Consider the following 19,766-nt stretch of genomic DNA (forward strand, 5'->3'; position numbering starts at 1 on the left):
ACCGTTTTGCTGAACATCTACGCTCTGTCCGCCAGAGAAAGCAGGATCTCCCAGTGGCCACACATTTTAATTCCACATCCCATTCCCATTCTGACATGTCTATCCACGGCCTCCTCTACTGTAAAGATGAAGCCACACTCAGGTTGGAGGAACAACACCTTATATTCCGTCTGGGTAGCCTCCAACCTGATGGCATGAACATCGACTTCTCTAACTTCCACTAAGGCCCCACCTCCCCCTCGTAACCCATCTGTTACTTATTTTTATGCACACATTCTTCCTCTCACTCTCCTTTTTCTCCCTCTGTCCCTCTGAATATACCTCTTGCCCATCCTCTGGGTCCCCCCCCTTGTCTTTTTTCCCAGACCTCCTGTCCCATGATCCTCTCGTATCCCCTTTTGCCAATCACCTGTCCAGCTCTTGGCTCTATCCCTCCCCCTCCTGTCTTCTCCTATCATTTTGAATCTCCCCCTCCCCCTCCAACTTTCAAATCCCTTACTCACTCTTCCTTCAGTTAGTCCTGACGAAGGGTCTCGGCCTGAAACGTCGACTGCACCTCTTCCTACAGATGCTGCCTGGCCTGCTGCGTTCACCAGCAGCTTTGATGTGTGTTGCTTGAATTTCCAGCATCTGCAGAATTCCTGTTGTTTGAGATATTAGTTCATCTTTAATTTCAGTTGCTGTGATGCTTCAACAAACGAGGAATGTGTTTTAGTAGAGGAATAATTACTTCAGAGGGATTTCCAACTATCAGCGTTTTATCATCAGTCCTCCCACTGAAAGAAATATATAAGATTCTGAGAAACATAGAGTAGACAGTCAGATTTTTTTCCTCTCAGTGGGTATTTAAAGCAGAATGATATGGATTTAAGATGAGAGGAAGGAGTTTTAATGTGAATCTGAGGATAAAGCTTCATCTGCAAAGAATGTGATATTCGGAATGTATTGCCAGAGGAGATGGTGGAATCAGACACAATTACTACATTTAAGGGATATTTGGAAAGGCACATAAAATTAAGTAAGGCAGAGAGGGATACGGTCCTAAATGAAGCAAGTTGGGTTTGATGTAGGCACAAGCGCTGCAGATGCTGGAATCTCCAGAAACAAACAAGAAGCTGGAGAGACTCAGCAGGTCAAGCAGCAACTGTGAAGGGAAATGAGCAGTTGATATTTCAGGTTGAGACCCTTTATCTGCATTGGAACTGGATTAGTGTAGAAAGGCAAAATGTTTCACTTGGATGCCATGGGCTGAAAACCACATTTTAATCTTGTACAACTCTTTGAAAGGACAGCACTTACAGGCGTATCAATATCCAGGAACCAGCAAAAGAGAAACACGTAAATATGGAGAAGCCAAGTGAACAACCAAAACTGTCGAAATAATTTTTAGAGCATTAGAATTGCACTGGAAGAAATGTGCCCTCTTTTGGGGGGTTAAATGAAATCTACTGGTCAAAAGCTGGACATCCTGTCAGATTGGTTTTCTATTTAGGCTGAATCACAGTGAGTAAAGTAGGAAAGGGGATTAACTTGCTGACAATGGGAAATTGAAAATTGTTATTGTAGCTGATCCACTTTACTGTAAAATCTACCATGTCAGCATTTAAGTTGCTGGTTACCTCGTCTTTCGTTCTGCTTTTAATGGCAGTTGCTCGCAACAAAATGCACATTTAATATTCCACTATATCACAAGGCTGGGAGGAAAGGTTGAACGCAACCCGAGAAACCCTCTCTATACAGAGTCCATGAAAGTTCACTCTACCACTGGCTGCCCTCCCACATCACACACTCTTCCAATTTTAGATAATACTTTCTCCCACCATTCAACAAATTGAAATCAAGTTAATTGACTTTACAAACTTTATGTATCTCAATATGCACCTATTTTAGAGACTTGACTCTGTATTAACTAATTTAGCTGTCTACATTAGCATGCGTATGGCATATGAGTGAGTTCATGCCACAAAATGGCTGCTTACACAATGAGAACAGCACTGATAGCCTGGACTTTACAACAGGGATAACAGAGAGACCATACCAGCCCTAAACATTTGTTGCATAAGGAAGTAATTTCATGCTTCAGCATGGGTGTTAGCTCTAAGCTTATCACTGAAGTGCCTGTAGAACTAAACTTACGGACGAGTGAAGCAAGCAGGAAGGAAACAACAGGAGTTCTGCAGATGCTGGAAATTCAAGCAACAGAAGAAGGGTCTTGGCCTGAAACGTCGACTGCACCTCTTCCTAGAGATGCTGCCTGGCCTACTGCGTTCACCAGCAACTTTGATGTGTGTTGCAAGCAGGAAGGAAAGCTGGTTTGGATATTTCCATTAGTAGAAGAGCCTAGAAGGCTCTTCACACAGCCTTGGGCCACCTGGACAATACAAACACCTATGCAGGATGCTGTTCATTGGTTATATCTCAGCATTTAACACCATCATTCCCACAGTTCTGAATGAGAAACGACAGAACCTGAGCCTTTGTACCTCGCTCTGCAATTAGATCCTCAACTTCCTGACCGGAAGTCCACATCTGTACAGATTGGTGATAATATCTCCTCCTCAATGATGATCAACACTGGCATATCTCGGGGATGTGTGCTTAGCCCACTGCTCCACTCCCTCATGACTGCGTGGCTAGGCACAGCTCAAAAGCCATCTATAAATTCGCTGATGATATAACCATTGTTAGTAGAATCTCAGATGGTGACAAGAGGGCGTACAGGAACAAAATATACCAGCTAGTTGAATGGTGTCACAGCAGCAACCTTGCACTCAATGTCAGTAAGTGAACAAGCTGATTGTGGACTTCAGGAAGGGTAAAATGAGGAAACATGAACCAATCCTCATAGAGGGATCAGAAGTGGAGAGAGTGAGCAGTTTCAAGTTCCTGGGTGTCAAGATCTCTGAGGAACTAACCTGGTCTCAACATATAGATGCAGCTATAAAAGCAAGTCGGTGGCTATACTTCATTCGCATTTGAAGAGATTTGGTTTGTCACCTAAAACATTCAGAAACTTCTAAAGATGTACAGTTGAGCATTCTGATGGGCTGCATCACCGTCTGGTATAGATAGATAAATAGATAGATACTTTATTGATCACAAAGGAAATTACAGTGTCACAGTAGCATTACACTTACACAGATATACAAATATTAGGTGGGGAGCGCTACTGCACAGGACCAAAAAAACCTCCAGAAAGTTGTAAAATCGGTCAGCTCCATCTTGAGTACTAGCCTCCATAGTATCCAAGACATCTTCAAGGAGCAGTGCCTCAAAAATGAAGTGTCCATTATTAAGGACCCCCATCACCCAGGACATGCCCTCTTCTCACTGTTACCATCAGGAAGGAGGTACAGAAGCCTTTGTTAGTAGAATCTCAGATGGTTCACACTCAACGATTCAGAAACAGTTTCTTCCCTTCTTCTTCATTCGTAAGATGCAATTTAATGTGGATAAATGTGAAGTTATCCACTTTGGTGGCAAAAATAGGAAAACAGGTTATTATCTGAATGGTGGTCGATTAGGAAAAGGGGAGGTGCAACGAGACCTGGGTGTCATTGTACAACAATCATTGAAAGTGGGCATGCAGGTACAACAGGCAGTGAAAAAGACGAATGGTATGCTGGCATTCATAGCAAGAAGATTCGAGTACAGGAGCAGGCAGATACTACTGCAGTTGTACAAGGCCTTGGTGAGACCACACCTAGAGTATTGTGTGCAGTTTTGGTCCCCTAATCTGAGGTAAGACATTCTTGCCATAGAGGGTGTACAAAGAAGGTTCACCAGATTGATTCCTGGGATAGCAGGACTTTCATATGATGAAAGACTGGATTGACTAGGCTTATACTTGCTGGAATTTAGAATATTGAGGGGGGATCTGATTGAAACGTATAAAATTCTAAAGGGATTGGAAAGGCTGGATGCAGGAAGATTGTTCCCGATGTTGGGGAAGCCCAGAACGAGGGGTCACAGTTTGAGGATAAAGGGGAAGCCTTTTAGGACCGAGATTAGGAAAAACTACCTCACACAGAGAGTGGTGAATCTGTGGAATTCTCTGCCACATGAAACAGTTGAGGCCAGTTCATTGGCTATATTTAAGAGGGAGTTAGATAAGGACCTTGTGGCTAAAGGGATCAGGGGGTATGGAGAGAAGACAGGTATAGGTTTCTAGTTGGATGGTCAGCCATGATCATACTGAATGGCAGTGCAGGCTCAAAGGGCCGAATGGCCTACTCCTGCACCTGTTTTCTATGTTCCTATGTTTCTCTTCTACCACCCGATTCCTAAATGGACATTGAACCCATGAACACCTCACACACATATATATATATATATATATATATATATATACGTTTGTTTGTGTGTGTGTGTGTGTGTGTATATATATGTATGCAAATGTATATATAATTTCTGTTTTGCACTATTTTCAATCTAACTATTTAATATACATATATATACTTATTGTAATTGATTTACTTTTTTTTCTTTTTATGTTATCATATATTGCACTGCTGCTGCTAAGTTAATAAATTTCACGGCACGTGCCGGTGATAACAAACCTGATTCTGATGCTGAATCTAAGTGTACAACCGCAGAATGAAGGGATATCCCTTCAGAACTGAGGTGAGGAGCAATTTCTTCAGTCAGTGGTGAATCTGTAGAATGTGTTGCCACCGAGGCTGGGGAAGCATTAGGCGCATTTAAAGCAGAGATTGATAGGTTTTATAAGTTATTAGTTATGGAGAGAAGGCAGGAGAAAAACATTTTTAAAAAGTCATGATTCAATGGCAGAGGGGACTCTCTGGGCCAAATAGCCTAAGTCTGGTCTTATATCCTATGGACTTATTTCTACATGTGTGATTATGGAGGTTGGGGGTAGCCACTGGGGAACTCCAGGCCAATGTTGTGAATTTGAAGTTAAATTTTTCACAGCATTACAATTTTATTCCAGTGATTAGCTTTTAATGTGATTTAACATTAATCCCATGCTGCTGCCAGAACCTGGTTCCCTTTAGTTGTCCACTGACAACTGTCTGGTTGCTTTTATATCGAGGAGTGAAGGCTGAGTTTGAGCTTTGCTCCAAAGATGAGCAGAAAATCTGGACCAGGGCCATCACCGAAACTGACAGAAGTCCCATATCAGGTTCTACTGCCCACTGCCAGAACTGGATCTGCTGCCCACTGCCATGGGGTTGCACAGTAGCGTAGTGGCTAGCACAACGCTTTGCAGTACAGGGTTCAATTTCTGCCACTGCCTGTAAGGAGTCTGTATGTTCTCCCTGTGACCGTGTGGGTTTCCTCCGGGTGCTCTGGTTTCCTCCCACATTCCAAAGACGTACTGGTTGGTAAATTAATTGGTCATTGTAAATTGTCCCATGACTAGACTAGGATTAAACTGGGGGATTACTGGGCGGTGTAGCTCGGAGGACCAGGAGGGCCTACTTCACGCTTAATCTCAATATAACTAAGTAGCAGGATCTGCTGCCTACTGCCACAGCTGGCCCTTCATTTCCAGTGACATTTAACTCTTTCAGTATGCCAGAGTAATTTCAGGCTGGAGCCAGAGGCAAAAGTCACAGCAACTGACAACATAGGAACAGGCTATAAGTGTGCTGCTTGTCTGGTTTAAAGCAAACATTGTATTTTCTTTGAACTCAACGGAGAAGTGCAGTCTTTTCAAATGCACATTTGTGAAACTCCTGCGGATGAGAGAGACCATTAGAACTAGCAAATAGCAACTCATTCATTTCTCGGAGTTAATGGGCATTACAAGGATTGTCCGTACATTATTCCGAAAGGCCAGCCTCACCCTGGTGAAGTGTCACTTCAGTCACAGTCACCAGAACACATTGGTTTAAGGTATAGACACTTAAAGTTGTCTTTTTTTTTTGAGTTGTTGGCTTTTTGGGCGAGCACAGCCTTTTTAGCTTGATATTACTTAATGTCCTTCTAGAAGTTTTGTAGGTTGGTACATGTGCTTAAAACATGACTATTAATAGCTAAGAGTTTCACTCACTCAACAGCAGCTGTCATCATGACATTGCTGAATGCACAAAGCTGAACTAAGGGCACCATTAATCTTCAGTGTCTTCCTAAGATCAGAAGTGAAAAACAATCCAGAACCAAAGAGCCATCAGTAATATAGCTGCTCCTCTCTGTCACCTCTGCTTGAGTCTATACCATCCTGTACCTGGTCAGCTGCACAGGGTAGGCAGGGTATGGGGCTCAGTCTTTAGCTCCACTGTTATCTATTTCCATAGATGCCAGAAATTCTTAGGAACTTATCCGGTTCTGACAAGAGGTAACTTGATTTGCAGTTCACAAGACATTTGAGTGATTAGTTTGTGTGTGTGTGTGTAGTAGAGAGAAACCATAAAACCACAAGGTATAGGAGCCATTCAGTCCATCTGGTCCAGTATCCAATCATACCTTATATATATTTTTAACTCCATTTACCTGCCTTCTCCGATACCCTTAACCTTCTGAACAATCTCCAGAAACTATCAAACTTTGCCTGAATGTCTTGGCCTCCACTACCCTCTGGCTAAAGCAACTCCTGCTCATCTCAGTTTTAAAGGGACATCCCTTTATTCTGAGGCTGTACCATGGGATCCTAGACTTTCCGACTGTTGTTGACTCAAACTATGCAATTCACTGTATGTTTTGATGTACACGTGACAATAAAGTTGATCTTTTATTTTATGTTTAGTGGAAACATCCTCTCCCCATCCACTCTCTCCAGGGCTTTCAGTATTTGAAAGAAAGCGGAGAGAGGAAATAAAAAAAGATAAGGGGAGAGGAGGAATCATCTATGACTAGAGAAGTGTTGGGGGGATTTCTTAAGTGTATCCCTGTTATATATTCCTGTCTCCTACAGAAATCTCAGCAATGCTGGTTTTTAGGGTAACTGCACCAGTTGGGTTCATGAGAGCAGACAGAAGAGAAGTTCCTGCCACCATCTATGACACTCCCTATCTCTCCACATCTTGGCCGATATACAATGGATTCTGGTTAGTTGGGCCATTGGTTAACCAGAGCAGTCACAGGAGACTGTTGCTGAACCATTTCTAACCAATGTCAATCACATGCACTAGTTGGACACTATACCAGGCCTAAAGCGAAAATTTTTAAAATAGCATCAATGTGTTCGTGTCCAAAAATCAGTGATTTTTATCACAGTTAGTTGGCAAAAAATAAATAGTAAGACAATTCAGAACTGTTTTGCTCACTGCGATTTCAAGCATTCAGACTTGGAGATGTTAAAAATGACCAGGTGTGAAATGAAACAATTTTACTGCTTCAGCAAGTTAGAAGCTACAAAAAATTTGAAGGTATCAACAATCATCTTGAATGTTACAATGAAAATGAAGATTAAGAGGATGCAATCATAGAAAGCTTTGTATGAAGGCAGTCCATTGTCTACACTAGGAGTCTGCACTGATTTTGTTCATTTACAGTCAATCAGAAGAGCACTGCAGTGTACACTCATTGAATTCCTCTGCTGTTAACTATTTGGAACTAACACACAGTTTTATAGTATAGTAGTAGTATTGGTAATGTTCTAAGTTGTTCTGTATTTCATTTAAATACATAATTTGTTACTTAGTTAAATGATAGTTTGTCTTTTTTTATACCTTTTTACCTATTTCTTTGAAACTTCAGCAATTTGGGGCAGCCCCCTAATTGAGCCAAAATGTATGGGTCCTGATGTGTCCCAATTAACTTGACCCCACAGTGTACCAAGAACCAATATAAATGAGATGAACATGGAATAAATAAATCAATCTGAATCTGAATCTGAAATGATCACTGGTCTTTGGGGGAACCAACAATCTTATTTCTTGCATCATAGTGGTAACTACTCTCGATGGAAGTTATGGTGGACATACTCTATATGCAAGTTCTTTCATTGCAAATGAAGTGATGTGTACATTAAAAAATGTAAAAAGTACTGTCACTGTTGCTTACTTTACTTGGTTCTGGCCTAATATTGCATCGCGCTAATGATTTTTTTGCCTTGCTATGGAGTTCTCAAGTCTTGTTATTGCTTTAGCTGTGCAGTGCATCATTTCAGACACAATGGCATATTGTGTCATTAGTAAGAGAAAATTCCCAGTTCCTTATTGTGTCAGCAGAGCTACTCAAAGGCATTCATGGGATAAAAAATAGTTACACACAGAGAGATTAAGGAGGTCATTTAGCCCCCGTGGAGGTGCCTACGTTTGCCAGTCAATTGTACCAATGAGGCAAATGATCAGTTTTGATGGCTTTGATAAAAGCGAGATGGATGACTGATACCAATGAGACAGCTTCTTCTCCTCTGAACAGAGCAATGCAGTGACCTTTCACCTCAGCAGCCATACAGAAGCCCAAATGAGGGGGCAATGGCACCTCCCATATGACTATGAGGGATGGGCAGGGCGGGGAGAGGGAGTCAGACTGTGAGTCGAGCTGACACATTCTCTCATTCCTTTTTTCTCCTTCTAGTTTGTTCTCCTCCTCCTGTTCTGAAGACCCATGCTGGGGTATGGCTCCATTGCACCACCAGGCCTTCAGTCCCTCACCGAACAGAGTACTCTTCATGTGAGAGCAGCGAGCGTAAGTGTCAATGAGATTTTCAACCACTCGGGGTGCCCATTGCCTAACCTAACATCTGTGCCCTACCATGTTCTGGCAGAACTCACTTCTCAGAGCAGCATCTCCCTCCTTTTCCTAAGCGTACCATAGAGATCTTAGCGTGCAATGTTATAGTATCTCTGGGATTCCCTTGCCAAAATTCTTCATCTCTCAAGCTCTCTACCTCCCTTCCAGACCTTTTTGTCGTGTCGTCTTGACCAACTTTTTGGTCAGCTATCCTAATCTCTCTTTTTGCCTCAGCATCAGTTTCTTTAATCTTAAGATCTTGTGAAGAACCTTGGACCATTTTATCATCTTCCAGCGGCTACATAAATGCAAATTATCATGCTTTCATGGAGTGACTAATGCATTTAAAATCAACATTTCATGACGCATTTGCAATGGACAACAGAATGGGCTGAAGCTGCACAAAGTACTTTCTATTCCAATAATGATTTGCCTCATCAGCCACCTCTGAACATCTGTTTTCCCATCCCTTGTCAGAAATGTCACTCAAAGGTTTTAGCTGACAGTTGCTTTTTTTTTGTGACCTCATATTGCTTTTCATGGGTACTCTGTTTTGCCATAACGTTGCCAGATATTGTTGCTAGGATGTTGTCCCTAACGACACCATGTATGCCGTGTGTGTGATGTTTGAAGTCAAACTTAAACGCAAGAAGAAGCAGATCCACAGAGTTCTTCACATGCTCATCTTCGGTAAAAATCTGTAATTCAGTGTACACCCCAAACACAGTTTCTAAGTCTTTAGATCAATAATGTTTGAAATTTTGGAAAAGCTGACCAGTTAAGAGATGTTGTGAAAGAGTTCCCAGGAAAAAGCATGGAAGTAGAAGGGATAATGTGGTTTCATACCGAGTGCTGGTGATTTCTTATAAAAGCTCTTTAATATCATCCTTGAGTTTCAATTCTTAAAGATCAAAGATCATAAGGGTTAAAGATTAGCTTTATTTGTCACGTATACAGTATATCGAAACATACAATGAACTATGCCATTTGCACCGAGGATGTGCTGGGCACAACTATCGCCATGCTTCTGGCATTGTCAGTCAATTATCCATAATAGTTTCATAGCAAAAAACTATTATTCATGTGTGATTTTATTGTATTATCAATACAATCACATATGAATAAATCCATAAGTTTTTTTTAATATAAAATCCTTCAAAGATATTAAAGGAAACAGAGGTACATGATTAAATGTGTTTAGATAAACAGTAGCTGACAATAATAGATATGGTGGGAATAGCTATGCAGGTTGAGAACAGGAATTCATGACATTAATCATACAAACAGCTTATACAAATAAAAGTAGCAGTGTTTAACACATTATAAATAAATAATGTGCTGGCAATGTAGTGACTGTGTCAGTTTGTATTATTGATGAATACCCTGAAGGAAACAATGGCCTTTGCAGAATATGGGCTTTTGGATCGAATGGTCCTATCAGCCTCCTAAAGAATGCTGACTTGTGTTTTCATCTGCCAGCATCTGTAGTGGCCCAGAAGGTGCTGACGTTTAGAAACAGGTGGCACTTTGCACAACAGAGTCCCAGTGGGGCCAACAACTGAAGCTTCTGACTTGCCATGTCTTTATACAGCCTAGGACAACAAAAACATGACAAGATGACAGATAGTAGTTTCAATATACAGTGACAAACAAATTAGTGCAAAGATGCTTTCTACTGAATACCAGATGTGTTGAATTCTGTGAAATGGAACAAGCAATGAAAAATTGTCAATCTCCCATCTGCGCCTTCAGTGTGCGATGTGTGTGTTAAGTCCTTGTGGTTTTGTTTAGTTGTCGACTGCACTTAAGTGGAAATTTGTAATTTTTGTCTCATTAATGGGTAAATTTCGTGGTTTAGCCAGAATTCTGGGAATGTACTAAATCCTTCTAAACAGAGTCTAAATTCTCCTGCTTTACCTGGAAAAAAATTGACATACTCAAAAGCAGAATTTTTTAAGTTATGAGAGACTGGGGAACAGTGATGTTCAAAGGAACTTGGGTGCCTTTGTACACAAGTCACTGAAAATCAATACACAGGTTAAGAAAGCATATAGAATATGACCCTTTATAAAGACATGGTATAATTGGAGAATTTGTTATTCCTTTCCGCACCTTGTAGTGTATTGGGCAGCAACTTTGCCGTTTCTCTAGCATTTTGTCTGTTTTTCAAGGCAGCGTTGATAGCTTGACGCTCAACCTAGCACAGATGGAAAACATGCAAGAAGCCAACCGGATTTAAACCCGGGATCACACGCCTCGAAGTTTAGTGCTGATGCCACCACTCCATCGGCTGGCTAACTGCAAAATTAAGCAAATCTTATTGCAATTCTACATGGCCTTCCTCCCACCAACCCTGCACCCCCGATCAATCTGACCTATCAATCTGTTCCTTTCTTCCTTATGTAGTAAACTATTTTCTTAAGCAGAGTTTTGGTGTCTCTCATCAACTGGCATTTATTGCTCATCTCAGTTCATCATGAAAGGAGGCACCTTCTGCAGTCCTTTTTCTGGGGGACACCACAGGGAGTTGAAGGTCAAGTTAGGTTTTAGGGTAAGGATGAGTGGAAGTTAAAGATCACGGCCAATTAGTGAAGAGTCAGGGACCAGAGCCAGTGGCAGAATCCAGGCTGGAGTGCTCCACTATCAAAAGCCAGTGATGTTGGTTCGACAAGCACTGTGGATGAAGATCAATGATCTCCATAATCAATGACTGAGGTCAATGGGCCCTATGGATGAGGCTGTTGACCCAGCATGTCAGCCAATCTCTGAAGGTTGGTGAGTTCTGGGATCAGAGGTCCATACGAGCTGGAGACATTAGAGCTGGAGAACCCCAACCCCCCAGGTTGTTAAGTCCAAGAGTTGGAAGTCCATCCAAGTCCTGAGTTCAAAGCCTGGAGTTCAAAGTCCATGATTGGAGAGGTCTGGGTTGATACAGAATATCGAAGCTCAAAGGTCAGAGACTGAATATGGTGAATCTGGAAGTTGGAAGTCCCATGTCTGTGAGTCCATGACTGAGATGCCGGAAGCCCAGAGGTGGCCTGTCTGTGTGTGTAAATGGGAGGGACGAAAGGAGCATATTTTTAGGTTATTGTTCTGTTTTGTTGCTGTTGTTCTGTAGTTGCTATTGTTGTTGTTGCTTGTGTTATTCTGCTGAACATTGTCAGCATGCTCCATGTGGCAACGCTTGTGGGCTGTCCCCAGCACATCCTTAAGTTGTGTTGGTTGTTAACATAAACAATGCATTTCATCGGTTGATAAATAAATGATTTTGAGTCTGAATCTGATGAAACTATCCCACACTAATGTTGGATAGGGAATTTAAAGGTAGCAAAATGAAGGAATGGCAGTAAATTCCCGTATCAACATTGTGCACCTTACAAGTATTGGTGTTCTTTGTAATGAAACTACTGTATTTGGACCCACAGTTGTTCTGGACATGATGCTATTCATTTGAATTAAGCTGAATTTGTATCACTCATGAAACTGTATTTTTAAAGTCCCAGCACAGCATAGAAACAGGCCCTTCAGCCCACCACGTCCCTACTGACCATCATGGCTTTCTATATTAATCCATATCTGACTGTGCCTTTGTCATTCAGCTATCTGTCCCCAGATGCCAACTAATCTTTCTGTGAAAAATTTACCTGTCTGATCCCCTTTAAGTCTCTTGCTTTGCATTGTAATCTTCTTCTAGTTTTAGTTTTAGACAATCTGACCTTGGGAAACAGAGCTTGTCTATCTACCCTATCTATGCCTTTCATAATTTTTTTTACCCTCTATCACTCCTCAGCCTCCTTTACTCCAATGAAAACAGACCCAACCTATGCAATCTCCCATTATTGCTCATGTTCTCCAATCCAGATTTACCTGTAGCTCATACTTCAGGGTGACTCAGTGACTCGTAGAAGGGAAGGCAGAAAGTCTTCAATTTAAATATCATTAATCGTTATCTACTGGCTGCACTTGTAATCTATGTTAAGGCTTAAAGACAAAGTAATGATATCTTCTTTGAGCAGTGTGGTCATATCAGCTTTGAATAAATTTAGCACAAGCCAGTATAGAATGAAACAAACTCTTTTGTGGATATTTAAATCATTGCAGTTCTCAACTTCGATGTGATAAAGTCAAAGTTAAAATTTCAGTCTAAAATCAAGATGTGGAATCTAGTCATCTGGATGTAATTTTAACTTGCTACTATTAGAAGCCATGCGAAGTGGAAGAATATCTGAACCCTTCCATGTTATCCTGCTCCCTTTAATAAGCACATTTTGATTGAAGCACTTCAGATGAATCTCATCATAAAGAATGTACTTGGGTCATTTATAATCAGCACAGAACAAAATGCTGAAGCAGAGCTGTATGTTTTAAGTGTTATAAACAGAGGCTGTAATAAGCATCTTTGAAAGTGTGGTGATCTCTCTTTCCTTGTCATTCATCAATACATTTTCAACCATGCTAGACAGTTAAAAACAGATTGTACACCAGAAACCTTCACATGATGGATGAATGCACCATTTAAGAGGTTGCTCGTCTCCAGGGAAAATACCTCAGAAATGTGTCTGTGACAGCGGCTGATTATTATGTTAAATGGTCACCTAAAATCAGATAAATATAAATAAAATGGACACCTGCCAGTAACGCAAAGAGATTTAAAGGAATCAAAGACATTGGAAGTTTTGCATGGAAACTCTGTAAAGTTATAAATTTGGCAATAGAATTCACTATCTATTTCTTTGGCTTTAAAAGCCTTTTGGATGTGTGGTTCACTGTGAGGCAGAAAACATAAAATTTCGTCTTGGTTAGCACACAGATATTATCAGGGTCATTAACCTCTGATTCAGTAATACATTTAGCAGTACTTTACATACGAACACAGGTGAAGGCAGAATAACATCTCAAACTTGCTCCACTACTCAATAAAAGCATGGCTGACCTGATTTTGGCCTGAATTTTGCTTTGGCACCTGTCCCCCATAATACTCGATTCCCTGTTTGCCCAAAAATCTGTCTTGAGTGTGCTGTTGATATTCTCGAAACTACAATATGCGTGCAATTGCAATGAAAGTGCTAATCATTGACCTCGATTACTTTGTAATTGATGTTCAGTTATATCAGAATTACCTCCTACATTATGAAAATTCATGATTCGGAGGAAATAGTGAGGTTACAATTACAACTGCGTAGTTGACATTGAGAGGTTTCTCATTTTCGTAGGTGCTTATTGCTGTGCAAATTTATAATTCTTAAAACATACATTGCATTAGTAACTATCCTTCAAAAGTGCTTAATTGGGTTGTAGAGCACTCCAAAATGATCCGAGGTCGTGCAAGACATTATTTCAGTGCAAGTCTTTTACTGCATACAAATTAATTTACAATTGCAGCTCAGAAAAGCCGAGAATGATGACTTTCCAGACACAGAATCATAGAATCATACAGTAGGGGAACAGACCAATCAGCCCAAGCCATTCACACTGACCAGTGGGCATCCATTCCCATCTCCCAGCATTTCATCCATATCCTTTTATTCCTATGCGATACAAATGCTCATCTCGACACTTCATAAATACTGTGACCCAGCCCTTACCAGTTTCTCAGGCAGCGTATTTTAAGATATTTTGGGTGAAGAAGTTCTCCCTCATGACACCTCTAAATCTTTTCCTCCTTACCCCAAAACTATATTCTCTGTTTTTAGCTACCTCCAGATATGGAGGAAGGTTCCCTGCAGAAGACACTATCAATATCCCTTGTAATTTTATATATCTCAGTCATGTTCCCCCTTAGTTTTCTCTGCTCCAGGAGGGAGATTAACAAAGAACATGCATCATAGAACAGCACAGTACAGGCACTTTAGCCCACAATGGTGTGCTGATCTTTCAACCTACTCTCAGGTCAATCTAACCCTTCCCTTCCCTATAGCCCTCCATTCTTCTTTCATCCATGTGCCTCTCTTAAATATCCCTAATATATCTGACTCTCCCACTACCTATGGCAGTATGTTTCATTCACATGCCATTCTCTATGATAAAAAAAAACAGCCTACGACTTCCCCCATACATTCCTCCAATCACCTTAAAATTATTTCCCCTTGTAGCAGCCATTTCCACCCTAGGAATAAGTCTCTGGCTATCCATTTGATTTATGCTTTTTATCACCTTATACACCTCTAAAGAGGGAATTTCTCCAGTCTCTCATAGAGTCATAAAGTCTTAGAGCACAAAAGCAGGCCCTTTGATACAACTCATCAAAGTTGCTGGTGAACGCAGCAGGCCAGGCAGCAAGCAACTTTGATGTGTGTTGCTTGAATTTCCAGCATCTGCAGAATTCCTGTTGTTTGCCTTTGACACAACTCATCCATTCCAACCAAAATGCCTGTCCAATCCAGGCTCACCTGCCCACGTTTAACTCAGATCTCTGTAAACCTTTCTTATCCATGTGCCTATTTATAATTGAACATACCTATCTATAACTGAATTTCCTCATCGTTGAAGTAATCCATCCCAGGCAAAATCTTGATGAAGCTCTTCTGCAATCTTTCCAGTGTTGTCACATCCATCCTGTTCCACGGTGACCGGGTGTGTACATAGTATTCCTTCCAAGCTCCAACTAAGTTTCGAGCACAATCTCCCTACTTCTGTACTCTGTGCCCCAACTAATGAAAGGCAGTACCACATATGTTATCAATCTGTGTGGCCATCTTCAAGGATTTATAGATTTATACGTCAATGTCATTCTGTTCCTCAGTACTCTCTTAGACCCTACCATTCATGGTGTTTGTCCTGGCCTCATTATCACTCATGTCACATTTGTCTGGATTAAGCTCCATCTGCCCAATTTGCCAATTTGTTTAACACACATCAAAGTTGCTGGTGAACGCAGCAGGCCAGGCAGAATCTCTAGGAAGAGGTACAGTCGATGTTTCAGGCCGAGACCAACTTTGATGTGTATTGCTTGAATTTCCAGCATCTGCAGAATTCCTGTTGTTTGACAATTTGTTTGCCCAATTTGCCACCACATCTGTATTTATCTGCAGTTTGACACTACTTTCCACACCAGCAACTCCATGAATCCATTAGTTGCTCCAAACTGCTAATTACATTTGAAGATAATACTACATTGATTGGCCTTATCTCAAATAATAACGAGGCAGCCTACAGAGAAGTCATCACCTTGACACAGTGGTGTCAAGAAAACAACCTTTCCCTCAATGTCACAAAAACAAAGGAGTTGGTTGTAGACTACAAGAGGAATGGAGCCAGCCTAACATCTATTGACATCAAGGGATCTGGGGTTGAGAGGGTAAACAGCTTTGCTCCTTGGTATACACATCACAGAGGATCTCACATGGTCTGTACATACCAGCTATGTGGTGAAAAAGGCACAACAATGCCTCTTTTACCTCAGATAGTTGAAGAAGTTTGGCATGAGTCTCCAAATCCTAAGGACTTTCTTACAGGGACACAATTGAGAGCATCCTGACTGGCTGTATCACTGTCTGGTATGGGAATTGTTCTTCCCTCAATCGCAGGGCTCTGCAGAGAATGATGTGGACAGCCCAGCGCATCTGTAGATGTGAACTTCCCACTATTCAGGACATTTACAGTGACAGGTGCGTAAAAGGGGCCCGAACAATTACTGGGGACCTGAGTTACCCCAACCACAAACTGTTCCAGCTGCTACCATCCAGGAAATGGTACCACAGCATTAAAGCCAGGGCCAATAGGCTCCGGGACAGTTTCTTGCACCAGGCCATCAAACTGATTAATTCACACTGACACAATCGTATTTTTAAGCTATATTGACTGTTCTGTAGTATGTCTTATTGAACATACTATTTACTAAAAATGACTATAATTTGCTCATTGCACATTCAGATGGAGATGTAACATTAAGATTTTTATTCCCCACATATGCAGAGGATGTAAGAAATGAAGTCAATTCAATTCAATTCAATGAGAGCTTTTCAGCCTAATGCCAATTCAAATTTCTTGATGCATGTCCCCTAGGTTATGCCGTACCCTGAGTTTATCAAATGATTTTGTAGGAGCAGTAAGTGATTCTGCCTCACTGACTTTCCATAGAGTGTGCTCCGCACTCTTACCACCCTACACTAACGGAAAGGTGTAAAATGTGTATAACCACGTTAATAAATGACTGTTCCCAATATAAGTCTTGTTAAAACTCTTCTGCAACCTCTCCAGCGTTTCCTCTCCAATCTTGCGCACAAAGGGCATACACACCAATCCTCATAGAGGGATCAGCATTCTAACTGGCTGCATCACCAACTGGTATGGGTGAGGTGGAGGGGCCCACTGCGCAGGTGCACTAAGCTGAAGGGAGTTGTAAAATTAGTCAGATCCATCATGGCAGCCTCCGAGTGTCCAGGAAATCTTCAAGGAGCAGTAGCTCAAAAAGGTGGTGTCCATTATTAAGGGCCCCCATCACCTAGGACATGCCCTCTTCTCATTGCTACTATCAGGAAGGAGGTACAGAAGCCTGAAGGCACACACTCAAAAATTTAAGAACAGCTTCCTCCCCCCTGCCATCAGATTTCTGAATGGACATTGAACCCATGAACACTATCTCACTACTTTTTCTATTTCTATTTTTGCACTACTTAGTTAACCTGCCTATTTGATATCTATATACTCACTGTAATTCACAATTTTTTCTCTATTATTGTGTATTGCTTTGTACTGCTAGTGCAAAAGTTAACAAATTTTGCAACATATGCCAATGATATTAAACAGGATTCTGATTCCGTAATGTCTGATGCATAGACTACAATATTATTCTCAAATGCAGCCCAATTCTTAGTACCAATATAACACACAAAATCTGTTCAAATGACAACCTTCATGGGTATTGTTTATACAGTGAGCAAAGGCATTTTTGAGACACCCCGCGAAGGTCTTTGTGGCATCCTAGTTATTCCGCAGATGGCAAATGTGAAATGTTTTCCTTAATTATTCTGCTTTTATTTTCATTCTGCTTCTCTAAAGTATTTGCCGTTTATGTTTGCTTACTGTTTCAAAAAATAAATAACTTTCTGGCCTATTTTTCTAATTGAAATGAATGAATTGGATGGAGTTAGGAAAGGTTCACCAATTTATGTTAAATGAAATCCTTGGAGTTTGCACATGGATGAAATAATTAAAGATGATGGCATGCTTCTGTTGGAGAAAGGCTCAGTTGCTTCTTGTTCTCTTAATTAACTGTTAGATTTACACTTTCTCTCTTTGAATGTAAACTCTCTTTGTTGAATTTAAGCTTATCAAGTCAAAGTGTGTCGCTGTTGAGGATTGGAATAGTTCCCTGTACATCCTCATGTCAGCATTAGGCTCACACAGATTTTGAGTAAAGCTCTCTCTAATCTTCTCCATCATCGAGACAAGAATTTTTTCTCCCTGTTTGGAATATATAAGTGACTTGTGAGGATGAGGACAGTTCGCCAGGGTCTCTATTTCTGGCGAAACCTTTAAAGTTCTCAAACAATTGGACTGTGATTATATAAGGAAAACTGTAAGCAGCAAGTATCATCTGCCAATACGTGCCTCGTTGATAACTCATAGTAACCAGATAAAGTTTTTGAGTATCTCTCAAAAAAGGATATTTGTGGTTTTGTTGCAAGTCAATCGTTTCTGACCCAGGACATCATTGTGGGAGTCTTGGGTTTTCCACCATCTTCAGCTGTGAAATGCAGATCAGTGCTGTTGCTCAATCTGGAATTTAGAGAATAGCTCGGTGCCCATACAATGAGCAAGGTAGCAGAAAGTACTGGTGGGTTAGCTGTGTGAGTCTGTGTGCTTGAAGTGGATTTTGGTCACTGACCTCACTCCTGAGGCGGGGTTAGAGAAATCTCAGGAAGAAATGGAAGATTCAGAGGTAGACTATTGAAAATGAGAACAGAATGGGAATCCAAATTATGGTCTTAAAGAGGAAAAATACCAATTTTGCAGATCTGTAGCTTTATGTCCTGATTAGCTTTTTGTTCTTCTAGCCCCCAAGTGTGGTTAAAACCTTTTCAAGCCTGATGTTTGTTGTGCTCAGACACAAGACTCTCTTGTAGCACTCTTGTTCACCCAACCTGGAACATCTGATGATTAAGTGCCAACCATTCTACTTACCAAGGGAGTTCTCTGTGGTCCTCTGATGCATACTGCCAAAAACACTCGATGCATTGAATGCTGCGATTACCAAACATGAAACAGCCTACCCTAACGCCTTCTAAATAATTGTTGGACACTTCAATCACATTTGTTTGAAGAAAGCTCTGCCCAATTATCATCAACTTATCATTGCCAACATTGGGAGTCCCAACACATTTAATCACTTTTACGCTATGATTCAGAATGGCTCAAGTTCCATGCCTAGCCTGCATTTTGGGAAATCTAATCACTGAGCTGCCCTCCTACCTGCATACAGGCAGAGGCTAAAGAGAAAAGCTTCAGATAGAAGGACAACAAAGGAATAGTCATGGGAGACTGAGGATCAGCTTTGTGATTGATAGACTGAGCCATGTTCATGGACTCCTCAGTAGATCTGAACAAATACACCACAGACCTTATAAAAACAGTCATAGCTGAGTGTGTCCCCACAAAATCATTCTGAGTCTTCCCTAACCAGAAGCCCTGGATAAACTATGAGATCTGAAAACTGCTCAGGTATTCAGGTCTGGCGACCAAGTAATACAAGATGTCAAGGTAGCATCTCACACGAGAATGGCAATCCTGGACCAAACTTGAGTCAGTGGGGGATGCTCGACAGCTACCACATGGCTTGAGTGCTCCTACAAAGTGAAATCCAGTGACAAGGCTTCATTCCCCAATGAGCTCAATGCCTTTTATGCTTGCTATGACCATTAAAACATGGAAGAACCTTCACAAACTCCCTTACCCCCCAATGACCCTGTGATTTCAGTCTCTGAGGCCAACATGACAGCATCCTTCAGGAGGGTGAACCGACAGAATGTATCTGGCGCAGATGGGGGTACCTGGCCAAATACTAAAGACCTGGCTTCAATTACATCAGTGTCTAAGAAAAACACGTAACCTGCCTCAATGATAGTCAGCTATTCGAACTTACCTCCACAGTGTTGAAGTGTTTTGAGAGCTTGGTGATGAAA

The 19,766-nt window shown here is 41.2% G+C and overlaps 1 protein-coding gene across 1 annotated transcript in view; it reads left to right on the forward strand.

Moving 5' to 3' along the window:
• adarb2 (adenosine deaminase RNA specific B2 (inactive)) overlaps positions 1 to 19,766 on the forward strand; it is an 819,996-nt gene that overhangs the window by 344,402 nt on the left and 455,828 nt on the right. The window contains exon 2 of the mRNA XM_072252060.1: positions 8,488 to 8,598. Coding sequence (XP_072108161.1) covers positions 8,488 to 8,598 — 111 coding nt within the window. The remainder of the gene's footprint in view (positions 1 to 8,487; positions 8,599 to 19,766) is intronic.

Source organism: Mobula birostris, chromosome 3 (genome assembly GCF_030028105.1).
Source record: "Mobula birostris isolate sMobBir1 chromosome 3, sMobBir1.hap1, whole genome shotgun sequence".
Classification (NCBI taxonomy): domain Eukaryota; kingdom Metazoa; phylum Chordata; class Chondrichthyes; order Myliobatiformes; family Myliobatidae; genus Mobula; species Mobula birostris.